This window comes from Scyliorhinus torazame, chromosome 2, assembly GCF_047496885.1.
Source record: "Scyliorhinus torazame isolate Kashiwa2021f chromosome 2, sScyTor2.1, whole genome shotgun sequence".
NCBI classification, from domain to species: Eukaryota; Metazoa; Chordata; class Chondrichthyes; order Carcharhiniformes; family Scyliorhinidae; genus Scyliorhinus; species Scyliorhinus torazame.
Genome location: NC_092708.1, coordinates 120986779 through 120998876, shown reverse-complemented (window position 1 = coordinate 120998876; position 12098 = coordinate 120986779). Strand labels below are relative to the sequence as shown.

At 45.8% G+C, this 12098-nt stretch overlaps 1 protein-coding gene across 7 annotated transcripts in view; it reads right to left on the bottom strand.

The window, feature by feature from the left end:
• The window catches only part of rapgef4a (Rap guanine nucleotide exchange factor 4a), a 631693-nt gene that overhangs the window by 173491 nt on the left and 446104 nt on the right, over positions 1–12098 (bottom strand). For all 7 annotated transcript variants that reach the window (XM_072476111.1, XM_072476137.1, XM_072476128.1 and 4 more), the window contains one exon: positions 4344–4465. In XM_072476111.1, coding sequence (XP_072332212.1) covers positions 4344–4465 — 122 coding nt within the window. The remainder of the gene's footprint in view (positions 1–4343; positions 4466–12098) is intronic.

Here is a 12098-nt window from a genome sequence, read left to right as displayed (position 1 = left end):
TAACCTGCGCACATGTTTGGACTGTGGGAGGAAACCGGAGCACCCGGAGGAAACCCACGCACACACGGGGAGGATGTGCAGACTCCGCACTGACAGTGACCCAAGCCAGAATCGAACCTGGGATACTGGAGCTGTGAAGCAATTGTGCTATCCACAATGCTACCGTGCTGCCCCATAATTTTTATTTTTTTATAAAACGTTGAGGGACAACGTTTCTCCTTTACTCCCCCTTAGTTTAACAGTTACACACAGGTTTTGTAAGATTAACACCGATTATAAAGTACACCTTATACTACAATGGTCTCATGAGCACACAAAGACCGTTTGAAGCACACAGATGACTGTGATGAGACATCCTCTATGAACCCAAGTGAATGTCTGTGGATTTCTCCTCAAAATCCCCCCCCAGATGATTATTATTACACTGTGAGCCACCTTGACTCGCTGAACTCCAGCTTCCACACAAGTGATTTCAAATTCCACTTTCAAAAGTCACACTTTCAAATCTTCCCTCCGCTGCTTTCACCGAGGTTTTGCTTTCAGGCTTTGACACAAACTCAGAGGTTCAGCCACCGATTTCCACAATTATTTCAAATAGTGTCTTCCAAACTAGTAATTTCTCACAAACCTTAGCACCACTGCAGATATCTTTCTGGTCTCTCACAATCCAATGCTTTTCAAACTCTCTGGGATTTTACTTCACAGTAATCTGTTCTGGTTCCTAGTTTCATCTGTTCAGTCAACTCCAGATTTCTTGGAAACTTCTCTTCATTTTAGCTGGACTATAGATTTCTGGCATCTGTTCTAGCAAGGCCAAGAGAGATGTTCCCTCTAGCCTTCTAAAACCAACTGCTTCTAGCTGAGCTTCCATCTCTCTCACTACATATCTCCAACTGCAATTAGCTAAACTAAAACTTAAAAGCTTCTCTATCTTTCAAGGCTCCAGTTGCTAAGCAACAACAGCTGGTCAATTTACTGTTCATGCTGTAGCCCTCTTTAAACACAGTAGAAGCACAGTTGGAATTTAAACCAACCTCCACACTACAAACACCTTTGCCATAATGAATCCAACTAGAGGTTGTACCCTTTCAGGCACAAAAATATTAAATTAACCCGACTTAAAACTATACCTTATTTCTAATGTTTACCAATACAAATATAAATCCCTTAAAACTATCTTTGTTTTCCTAATACCGGGCACAGGTGTACTTCCAGATTACAGAGATCCAGTGCCAGAGACTACTGTGCCTGCCCAGAGGAACGGTAGATGATTTTTGCCAGGTTATGCAGGTGCCACATGGGCCGGGAAGTCACCCATTGCCAGTGGCCTTGAAAATCACAGCCGCTTTGAGCTTTTATGTCAGTGTTTCATTTCAGGGCTGCATGGGGGCCTCTGCGGCATCTGCAGCCCACCACACATAAGTACATAAGGGAAGTGACCAATGTGCTATTTGTGAGGGTGCAAAACGATACAAACTTTGAGCAGGACCAGGCTAGCCAGGACACCCAAGGCCATTGACTTTGCCCGCATGGTTGGCCTGCCCCAAATGCAGGGTCTGATTGACTACACGCATGTGGCTCTGTGTTCACCATGGAAGCATAGGGCACCCTTTATAAACCACAGGGGATTCCACTCCTTAAATGTGCAGATGATCTGTGACAATGCAATGCGCATTATGCAGGCGTGTGCCCTTTTCCAGAGGATCGTCCACAACAGCTACATTCTTGGATGCTCTCTGATCCCAGTCATCTTAGATGGAGAGCAGCAGCTAGAGGGATGGCTCCTCGAGACGAAGCTTACCCCTCAGGAAGAAACTAATGACGCCAGTGTGGAGACCGCAAATACTTGTAGAGACTCCTTACAACGAGGTTCATGCTTTAACACATGTACTGGTGGAGCAGATGATAGGCCTGCTGAAGATATGGTTCTGGAAGATATGAACCGGTCGGGGGAAGCCCTCCAGTATAGCTCAGAGAGGGTCTCGTGCATCATCATGGTATGCTGTGCAATCCATAACCTGGCACTGCAATGGGGTGAGGAGCTGAATGACTGCCACATCTCCTCAGATGTGGAGATGCCGGCGTTGGACTGGGGTGAGCACAGTACGAAGTCTTACAACACCAGGTTAAAGTCCAACAGGTTTGTTTCGATGTCACTAGCTTTCAGAGCGCTGCTCCTTCCTCAGGTGAATGAGGAAGGAGGAAGGAGCAGCGCTCTGAAAGCTAGTGACATCGAAACAAACCTGTTGGACTTTAACCTGGTGTTGTAAGACTTCGTACTGTCTACATCTCCTCAGAGGAGGAGGAAGTAGAGGAGGATGGTGAGGTGCAACCCTCAGGGGGGACTGAGGAAGGATCTCGGGAAATGGCAGGGGCCCAAATGGGGCGCAGTACTCAGGATCCCCCGATTGCCTCTCGCTTTGGGGAAAACCACAACTAGGGTGGACAAAAATGTCCCCATCCCCCCCCGCATTGGGGGTCTGAGACCTCCTTTGAGAGATGCCAGCGGGATGTCTCCTTAGTGATCACTCCTTTCATGGGCAGGGCATGGAAGGCCCGTGACCGGATGATGCAGGAGAATGATGACAACTTGCAGCGAGGACAGAGCAATCGTCCTCATATCTCCTACGATTGTCTAACTCCTACCTCACAGGAACCTGAACATGACCAGCCACTGAACAGTGTGGTCTGTGGGCGATTTGATGCTGAATGACACATCTCAACTGCTACTGCCTCCTCAGAGGCTAGTGGCACAGGTGTGAGTATGCACCTTTTGTGCCGGTGGCCAGACTCTCAGAAGCTTTCAGCCGATGGCTTCCTCATGAGGAAAGAATACTTGTACAGATGAAAGGCCTGTGCATTGGCCTGGGGTTAGGTGTGTGAGGGTGCTCAAGATCAGGATTATACCAGCATGACTACATTGGTCCAATGAGAGTTTGGGTGGGGGGCTGATGGTGGAGAACAAACATTGAGCTAGCATTCTCTCAGAAGGAGATAACGGATGTGCCTGGTGTTGCATTTCCAGCCTAAATGTTGGGGTTGGGTGTGCATGCTTCATGAAATGAGAAAGGAGGGGCACTTTTAGGGAGCATAACACATTCATAACATAACATAGATGATTACTCTCTATTTGTGCTTAAACTCAGCCATGTCCACGCTGTGACTATAATCTCTTAACCTTCCTCACCATCCCTCTATGTCTAGGTATCTCACCAAGTTCCACAGCTGAGGACGAGGTTATAATAACCTGCACTGGCCATTAGGTGTGGCGATGATTGTTTTCCCCATGTTCCTTGAGGAGTATGAGCTTCCCCGCTAGGAGTGGGGTAGCTTACCCCTACTTGTATAAAAGTTCGGCCAGTCTGGAACTGAGCGAAAGGAGAGAGTGCCCGGTGAGGTTCTACCGGTACTCATGTATATAATGGCTGTAAAATAAATGTTGTTTACTTTTGCTTACTTTGGACCTCTTTAGTCTTAGTAAAGAGGCAGCCTCTGACTTCCACGCCCTGTTGCCTGAGATGATCTTTACGGGCGTCCCTTGGAGGGCCGGGACCTTGAGGGTCCAGACCTGCTCTCAGGCAGCATGGGTGTCATGGTGCTGCTGACTCTTCCGTAATGCTTTGGTTATGATATTTCCCCTTTCTTTGATCCATCCTGTGAGCTTATTCACTTTATATTGCATGCCTTAAAGTAGTTTTGAAACAAGTGCCTGTGCCAATTGTTGCGATGCTCTACTGAGTTGATCTTCAAAACCAAACGATTTTGCTAAATGCTAGTCACTACTTCTTTTCTTTCAAAATCACTTCTCATCCAATTTCATAATTCTTCCTGATACATGGTTGTCTTTTTTTCCCATTGTCACCCTCCAATAAAATGAAGGAATTTATTTTGGGATCATCTGTATCAGTTATGCAGGTGCAGGATGGGTACAAAGGAATCAGAAATTTTGGAGAGCAGTTCTTAAGGTTCATTTAGCACCTAGTTCCATCTGTCCTCCATTTACTGGTCGGCTATACGTTTTGCTGGACTATATGCTCATCAAAGTCTCATTGCCAAAGCATAAACATTTACATAATTATCTGTCACAATTTTCCAGGCACCAGGACTTCACTTTTTCCTCTTCACAATCCTTTGAGTGAATGCAACTAAAGTTTTGTAAACATGTCTGAAATGTTTATTAATATAAAATTATTTTGGGGGCACAAATTTCATTTAAACATAATGATGTATTGGATTTTAAACCTCCTTATAAAAGTCCACAATCAACCAAGTGACATAACCAAATATATTTGTTAACTGTACATTAATGGTACAGTATTAATTAAAACAGATAATGGTGTTACCATGGTTCATGACTCCTTCCTCAAGCAGCACTTGCCACATCCCTACTGCCTGTGTGCGGGAATGGACACAAGGTGTTTGCTGTATCATCCAGTCCACTAATTCTGTGCCAACACAACACTGTCTAGATAAAGGAGAACACAATTTTCAGAAACTATCCAAGATGAGCCGTTAGTTAAAAAAATAAACACTATACATTAAAATAGCCCTTAAAATTAAAATGCCATAATGAACACAATCATTATGAGGACCTTTTTCTGTTGCTGGGAAGGTGGATGATTTGGCCGTTTTTGCCAGCAGGATTGTCTGGTCCTGCCGTCAGCGAAGACCTGCCGCGGGTTTCCCGGCAGTGGGAAGAGGATTCAAAGGGAAATCCCATCGACAGCAGCAGACCAGAAGATCCTGCCGCCGGCCAACGATGGGTCACCTGCCACTGATGAGAAACACACTGCAGAGGGCGCAGAAAATCCTCCTTAGTTTCAGACAAACTAAGTCTAAAATGTTGCCATGAGTGAAAAGTACAAGCAACGTAACTTTTCATTTGCAATTATCCCACTTTTAAATTGGCATTTTTCCAGTTTTATTCCCTTTACCTTGGTGCTCTTGGCAGTACAAGTTCAGCTAGTTACAGAGGTTGATGGGCATGGTATCTGAGCAACGCCAGATGTCCATTCTGATGCAACATCAATAATCACATAGATGAAGGCCAGGCAAAAGCTGCCACCAAGTGAGCCTCTCGCAAGTCGCTGATTATGGCTCGAGGTTTTCGACAGGTACGGTAAAGTCGCCATAGTCCCAGATGACCAGAGGCTGCTTTCCCCTTTGAGGGGGAGAACTGACTGGTGTGATTAAACCTAAGGGGCGTCATTCTCCGCCGGCGGGAGTTTCCGTTCTGCCGGCACCGGGGGGTTTCCCGACGGCGTGGGGCTGCCCCACAATGGGAAACCCCATTGACCGGCCGGTGTTACGGAGACTCCCGCCGGCCGGTCGGCGCAGAAATGTGGCGGGGCGGGTAGGAGAATTTCGCCCCAGGATTGTGGTGATATGCATCACTGTAGATACACAACGGGTTAATGCAAATACACTAAGACTAAATAAACACTAGAGGGAGCACCAGAGACATCATGACACACAGACATTCAACCAATAGGTCAGTAAGATAGGACATGACCAATGGGCAGGCAAGACACACCCAGAGGTGACACTACCACAAGGGGGCTACCCATATAAAAGGACAGGGCACACATGCTCTTTCTATTTTCCACAGGCAACACTCAGAGAGACAGGGGCATATCAGGAAGCATCACACCCACCGCATGGATTAGAGCAGACTGGTTAGTTAGATTGAGTTACTATAGCAAGATTAGCAAGAGAGTCGAACTCAAGTAGGAGAATTGTTAACTGTTCAATAAATGTGTTAAATCTATCTCCAAGTCTGAACCTTCCTTTGTCAGAGTATACATCAAGGAAGCAGCTTATGCTACGTGAAGAAGCATAACACAACAAGGATCACCACACCTCAGGTGAGGGGCAAGATTGAGAAGGTGAGCCTTGATGAATAATAGGACAGAGCTCCAACTGTGGCAGGGTATAACTCTTTTTTATTTGTATGGCACAACGGTGCCAAATTCTGGCAATGACAAAAATATGCAAGTAAATTTTTTAACTAACTTCTTCAGTGTTTCCCTCCCTTCCCCGTCCTCTAACCAAAAAAAACAACCACTGTAAAGATCAAGAGGAAGGCTCGAGGGCAGGTAGAAATAAAAGGAAGTTGAACCGTGACATTACAGCCTGCAGGTAAGAGATTGGCTGGTGATTGGTAAGTAGTTTTTCTTTTATTTTCCCTCAGGTGTTAGAGTGTGGGGCACAGAGGTTGCTGAGTGAGTGCTTGCTGAGAAGGGGAGTGAATAACAGGTAAGCTCTTTCTTTCTTTTTCTTTTCTTTTTATCCAGATGGGATGGCAGGGAAGGTAGTGCAATGTTCCTCCTGCAGAATGTTTGAGGTGAGGGACGTCGTCAGTGTGCCTGCTGATTTCACCTGTGGGAAGGGCACCCATCTCCAGCTCCTCATATACCGCGTTAGGGAACTGGAGCTGCAGCTGGATGAACTTCGGGTCATTCGGGAGGCAGAGGTGGTCATAGATAGAAGCTTCAGGGATGTAGTTACTCCAAAGAATAAAGATAGATGGGTGATGGTGAGAGGGGCTGGGAGGAAGCAGTCAGTACAAGGATCCCCTGTGGTCGTTCCCCTTAGTAACAAGTATACCGCTTTGGATACTGTTGGGGGTGACGACTTACCAGGGGTAAGCCATGGGGTACAGGTCTCTGGCACAGAGTCTGTCCCTGTTGCTCAGAAGGGAAGGGGGGAGAGGAGTAGAGCGTTAGTCATTGGAGACTCCATAGTTAGGGGGATAGATAGGAGATTCTGTGGGAACGAGAGAGACTCGCGGTTGGTGTGTTGCCTCCCAGGTGCCAGGGTGCGTGATGTCTCGGATCGTGTTTTCGGGTTCCTTAAGGGTGAGGGGGAGCAGCCCCAAGTCATGGTCCACATAGGTACCAACGACATAGGTAGGAAAAGGGATAGGGATGTAAGGCAGGAATTCAGGGAACTAGAGTGGAAACTTAGATCTAGGACAAACAGAGTTATTATCTCTGGGTTGTTACCCGTGCCACGTGATAGCGAGACGAGGAATAGGGAGAGCGAGGAGTTGAACACCTGGCTACAGGGATGGTGCAGGAGGGAGGGTTTCAGATTTCTGGATAATTGGGGCTCATTCTGGGGTCGGTGGGACCTCTTCAAATGGGATGGTCAACACCTGGACCAGAGTGGTACCAATATCCTGGGGGGGAAATTTGCTAATGCTCTTCGGGAGGGTTTAAACTAGTTTAGCAGGGCCTTGGGAACCTGAATTGTAGCTCCAGTATACAGGAGGTTGAGAGTAGTGAGGTCATGAGTAAGGTTTCAAAGTTGCAGGAGTGTACCGGCAGGCAGGAAGGTGGTTTAAAGTGTGTCTTCTTCAATGCCAGGAGCATCCGGAATAAGGTGGGTGAACTTGCGGCATGGGTTGGTACCTGGGACTTCGATGTTGTGGCCATTTCGGAGACATGGATAGAGCAGGGACAGGAATGGTTGTTGCAGGTGCCGGGGTTTAGATATTTCAGCAAGCTCAGGGAAGGTGGTAAAAGAGGGGGAGGGGTGGCATTGTTAGTCAAGGACAGTATTACGGTGGCAGAAAGGACGTTTGATGAAGACTCGTCTACTGAGGTAGTATGGGCTGAGGTTAGAAACAGGAAAGGAGAGGTAACCCTGTTAGGGGTTTTCTATAGGCCTCCGAAAAGTTCCAGAGATGTAGAGGAAAGGATTGCAAAGATGATTCTGGATAGGAGCGAAAGCAACAGGGTAGTTTTTATGGGGGACTTTAACTTCCCAAATATTGACTGGAAACGCTATAGTTCGAGTACTTTAGATGGGTCCGTTTATGTCCAATGTGTGCAGGAGGGTTTCCTGACACAGTATGTAGATAGGCCAACGAGAGGCGAGGCCATATTGGATTTGGTACTGGGTAATGAACCAGGACAGGTGTTAGATTTGGAGGTAGGTGAGCCCTTTGGTGATAGTGACCACGATTTGATTACGTTTACTTTAGTGATGGAAAGGGATAGGTATATACCGCAGGGCAAGAGTATTATCTGGGGGAAAGGCAATTATGATGCGATGAGGCAAGACTTAGAATGCATCGTATGGAGAGGAAAACTGCAGGGAATGGGCACAATGGAAATGTGGCGTTTGTTCAAGGAACAGCTACTGCGTGTCCTTGATAAGTATGTATCTGTCAGGCCGGGAGGAAGTGGTCGAGCAAGGGAACCGTGGTTTACTAAAGCAGTCGAAACACTTGTCAAGAGGAAGGAGGAGGCTTATATAAAGATGAGACATGAAGGTTCAGTTAGGGCGCTCGAGAGTTACAAGTTAGCTAGGAAGGACCTAAAGAGAGAGCTAAGAAGAGCCAGGAGGGGACATGAGAAGTCTTTGGCAGGTAGGATCAAGGATAACCCTAAAGCTTTCTATAGATATGTCAGGAATAAATGAACGACTAGGGTAAGAGTAGGGCAGGTCAAGGACAGCAGTGGGAAGTTGTGCTTGGAGTCAGAGGCGATAGGAGAGGTGCTAAATGAATATTTTTCATCAGTATTCACACAGGAAAAAGACAATGTTGTCGAGGAGAATACTGAGATTCAGGCTACTAGAGTAGAAGGGCTTGAGGTTCATAAGGAGGAGGTGTTAGCAGTTCTGGAAAGTGTGAAAATAGATAAGTCCCCTGGGCCAGATGGGATTTATCCTAGGATTCTCTGGGAAGCTAGGGAGGAGATTGCTGAGCCTTTGGCCTTGATCTTTAAGTCATCTTTGTCTACAGGAATAGTGCCAGAAGACTGGAGGATAGCAAATGTTGTCCCCTTGTTCAAGAAGGGGAGTAGAGACAACCCCGGCAACTATAGACCAGTGAGCCTTACTTCTGCTGTGGGCAAAATCTTGGAAAGTTTTATAAGAGATAGGGTGTATAATCATCTGGAAAGGAATAATTTGATTAGAGATAGTCAACGCGGTTTTGTGAAGGGTAGGTCGTGCCTCACAAACCTTATTGAGTTCTTTGAGAAGGTGACCAAACAGGTGGATGGGGTAAAGCAGTTGATGTGGTGTATATGGATTTCAGTAAAGCGTTTGATAAGGTTCCCCACGGTAGGCTACTGCAGAAAATACGGAGGCATGGGATTCAAGGTGATTTAGCAGTTTGGATCAGAAATTGGCTTTCTGGAAGAAGACAAAGGGTGGAGGTTGATGGGAAATGTTCAGACTGGAGTCCAGTTACTAGTGGTGTACCACAAAGATCTGTTTTGGGGCCACTGCTGTTTGTCATTTTTATAATGACCTGGAGGAGGGCGTAGAAGGATGGGTGAGTAAATTTGCGGATGACACTAAAGTTGGTGGAGTTGTGGACAGTGCGGAAGGATGTTACAAGTTACAGAGGGACATAGATAAGCTGCAGCGCTGGGCTGAGAGGTGGCAAATGGAGTTTAATGCAGAAAAGTGTGAGGTGATTCATTTTGGAAGGAATAACAGGAAGACAGAGTACTGGGCTAATGGTAAGATTCTTGGCAGTGTGGATGAGCAGAGAGATCTCGGTGTCCATGTACATAGATCCCTGAAAGTTGCCATCCAGGTTGAGAGGGTTGTTAAGAAGGCGTACGGTGTGTTAGCTTTTATTGGTAGAGGGATTGAGTTTCAGAGCCATGATGTCATGTTGCAGCTGTACAAAACTCTGGTGCGGCCGCATTTGGAGTATTGCATGCAATTCTGGTCGCCGCATTATAGGAAGGATGTGGAAGCATTGGAAAGGGTGCAGAGGAGATTCACCAGAATGTTGCCTGGTATGGAGGGAAGATCTTATGAGGAAAGGCTGAGGGACTTGAGGCTGTTTTCGTTAGAGAGAAGAAGGTTAAGAGGTGACTTAATTGAGGCATACAAGATGATCAGAGGATTGGATAGGGTGGACAGTGAGAGTCTTCTTCCTCGGATGGTGATGTCTAGCACAAAGGGACATAGCTTTAAGTTGAGGGGAGATAGATATAAGACAGATGTCAGAGGTAGGTTCTTTACTCAGAGAGTAGCAAGGGCGTGGAATTCCATGCCTGCAACAGTAGTGGACTCGCCAACACTAAGGGCATTCAAATGGTCATTGGATAGACATACGGACGATAAGGGAATAGTGTAGTTGTGCTTTAGAGTGGTTTCACAGGTCGGCGCAACATTGAGGGCCGAAGGGCCTGTACTGCGCTGTAATGTTCTATGTTCTAAATTGAAATTTTGCAATGACAAAAAAAATGCACAGAAATTTAGTATTAAATGTTGATGTCAAAGCTGCTACATTACATCACAAGAACATTTCTGCTAACATTCCAGAATTAAGCTTGCTGTTTCTGTTGATTTCTACCTGCTCCTCAATGTCTGATTAACTAACAACCAACATCCAGGCCCTGCATTTCAATTCGCATTTTAGGAATAGGTGATGAACTGGTATTCTTTGCAAGCAAAAGTAGTTTATTTCAGGATTTCAAATTATATTTATTTTCTTTATTTTTATTTATTTCTTCAAATTATCTCTACTTTTGTTAGTCTGTCCTTTAAATTCTTTTCTATTTTCTTAGTTGATATTGTTTCTTTGTTTATATTCTCATTGTAGTTCCTTGCTCTTTCCTACTTGTTCTCTAGCACCTTACAGGACAGAAAGTATCTAGCAGGAAAGAGGCTTTATTTGATACCAAAAGGTTTAGTAGTTTAGCGTTACCCACCAATTTAATACGATTGAGGTTTAGCAACTTTATCAACAATTAAAAAAAAAAACATTTTATTGAGGCATTTATGATTTTATAACCGCAAATACAAATGTAAACAAAACTCAGTCAATAACAACCCTCCCCCCCCAACCCACAATCACATCCAGCCAACATGGCTTATACACACAATTCCCCAATCCCACCTCCTCCTCTTGCTGATCCCGCCTCAACTAAACTATACTATAACAATTCTTTCAACATTAAGGGCGCGATCTAGCCAAATTGCAACAGAGTCCCGTGTCAAGCGCGTTTAGCCAGGTGTTACATGGTGCTCGCTGCGCCGAGAAAGACCATGCTATCGAATGGGACACTTGCAATCCGGGGCCTCAGCGAGGAATGCACCGCCAAGGCCGCACTTAGTCGCGTTTCCTGCACCGAGGAGCTCCGCTCGCCCCCCAATCTCTTGAACCCCGACATGACCTCTAGAACCCCCAAAGACCCAACTCATCTATAAGGGATATGAGCTCTAATCAGTACCAGGGTGCAACCCTTCCCAGAGGCCAACCACCAGGGGGCCTCCGATCCCGGGGGTGGGTTTATGGGTTTTGCATATCGTGGATATAGGGGAAGTGAATGTGGCAGGAAGTGGTGGTGAGGGCGCATGAGCAGTGGTTCAGTGAGATTGGGGTGAGATTGATAGGGGGCCTCAATTTTCTGTCGACCCGCAGATGAAGGTAGGTCTTCTAATCTTCCCGCATCAGTCCTATTTCAAGAAGTAGTGGCCCTGACTCCAGCGTGCCCCAACTCTGCAGGATGAAAATATGTTGGGTTGACCATACAAGAGGTGGGATTATGACATCAGAATGACGCAGCTCCAGATTCCTCCTTTAGTGGGGTGCTCTTTCCAAGGGCCGGTGCAGACTCGATGGGCCGAATGACCTCCTTCTGCACTATAAATTCTATGATTCTATGAATGGGGAAACTCTTTTGTGAGGAGAAGAATGTTTATTTCCTATTCATGAACTAAATGAAATGTCTAGCAGATTTCTCTTTTTATATACAATAAATCAGTAAATGACATTTAAAAAAATCTATAAATGGCCACCGCCCAAAAGAGCTGAGGGAATCACAAGAAATACATACATACTTACCTGTCCTCAACAATTACGCTGACACTTCTGTTTGCTGGAGCTGCTTGGAGCCTACATCAAAAGATTCCACGCAGGCTCCACTGCAGTTCAGCTTCTGTGAATTCAAAGGGGCCACACACCCTTATTTTACTGCACCAGCTGCTGTAAATCAGGTAGGTTTAAAGGGCCCAGTGAAATTGAAAAGCCAGGGAGAAGGTAAGTGTCTAAGATTTTTTTTAAATATAAATTTACAGTACCCAATTAATTTTTTCCAATTAAGGGGCAATTTTAGTGTGGC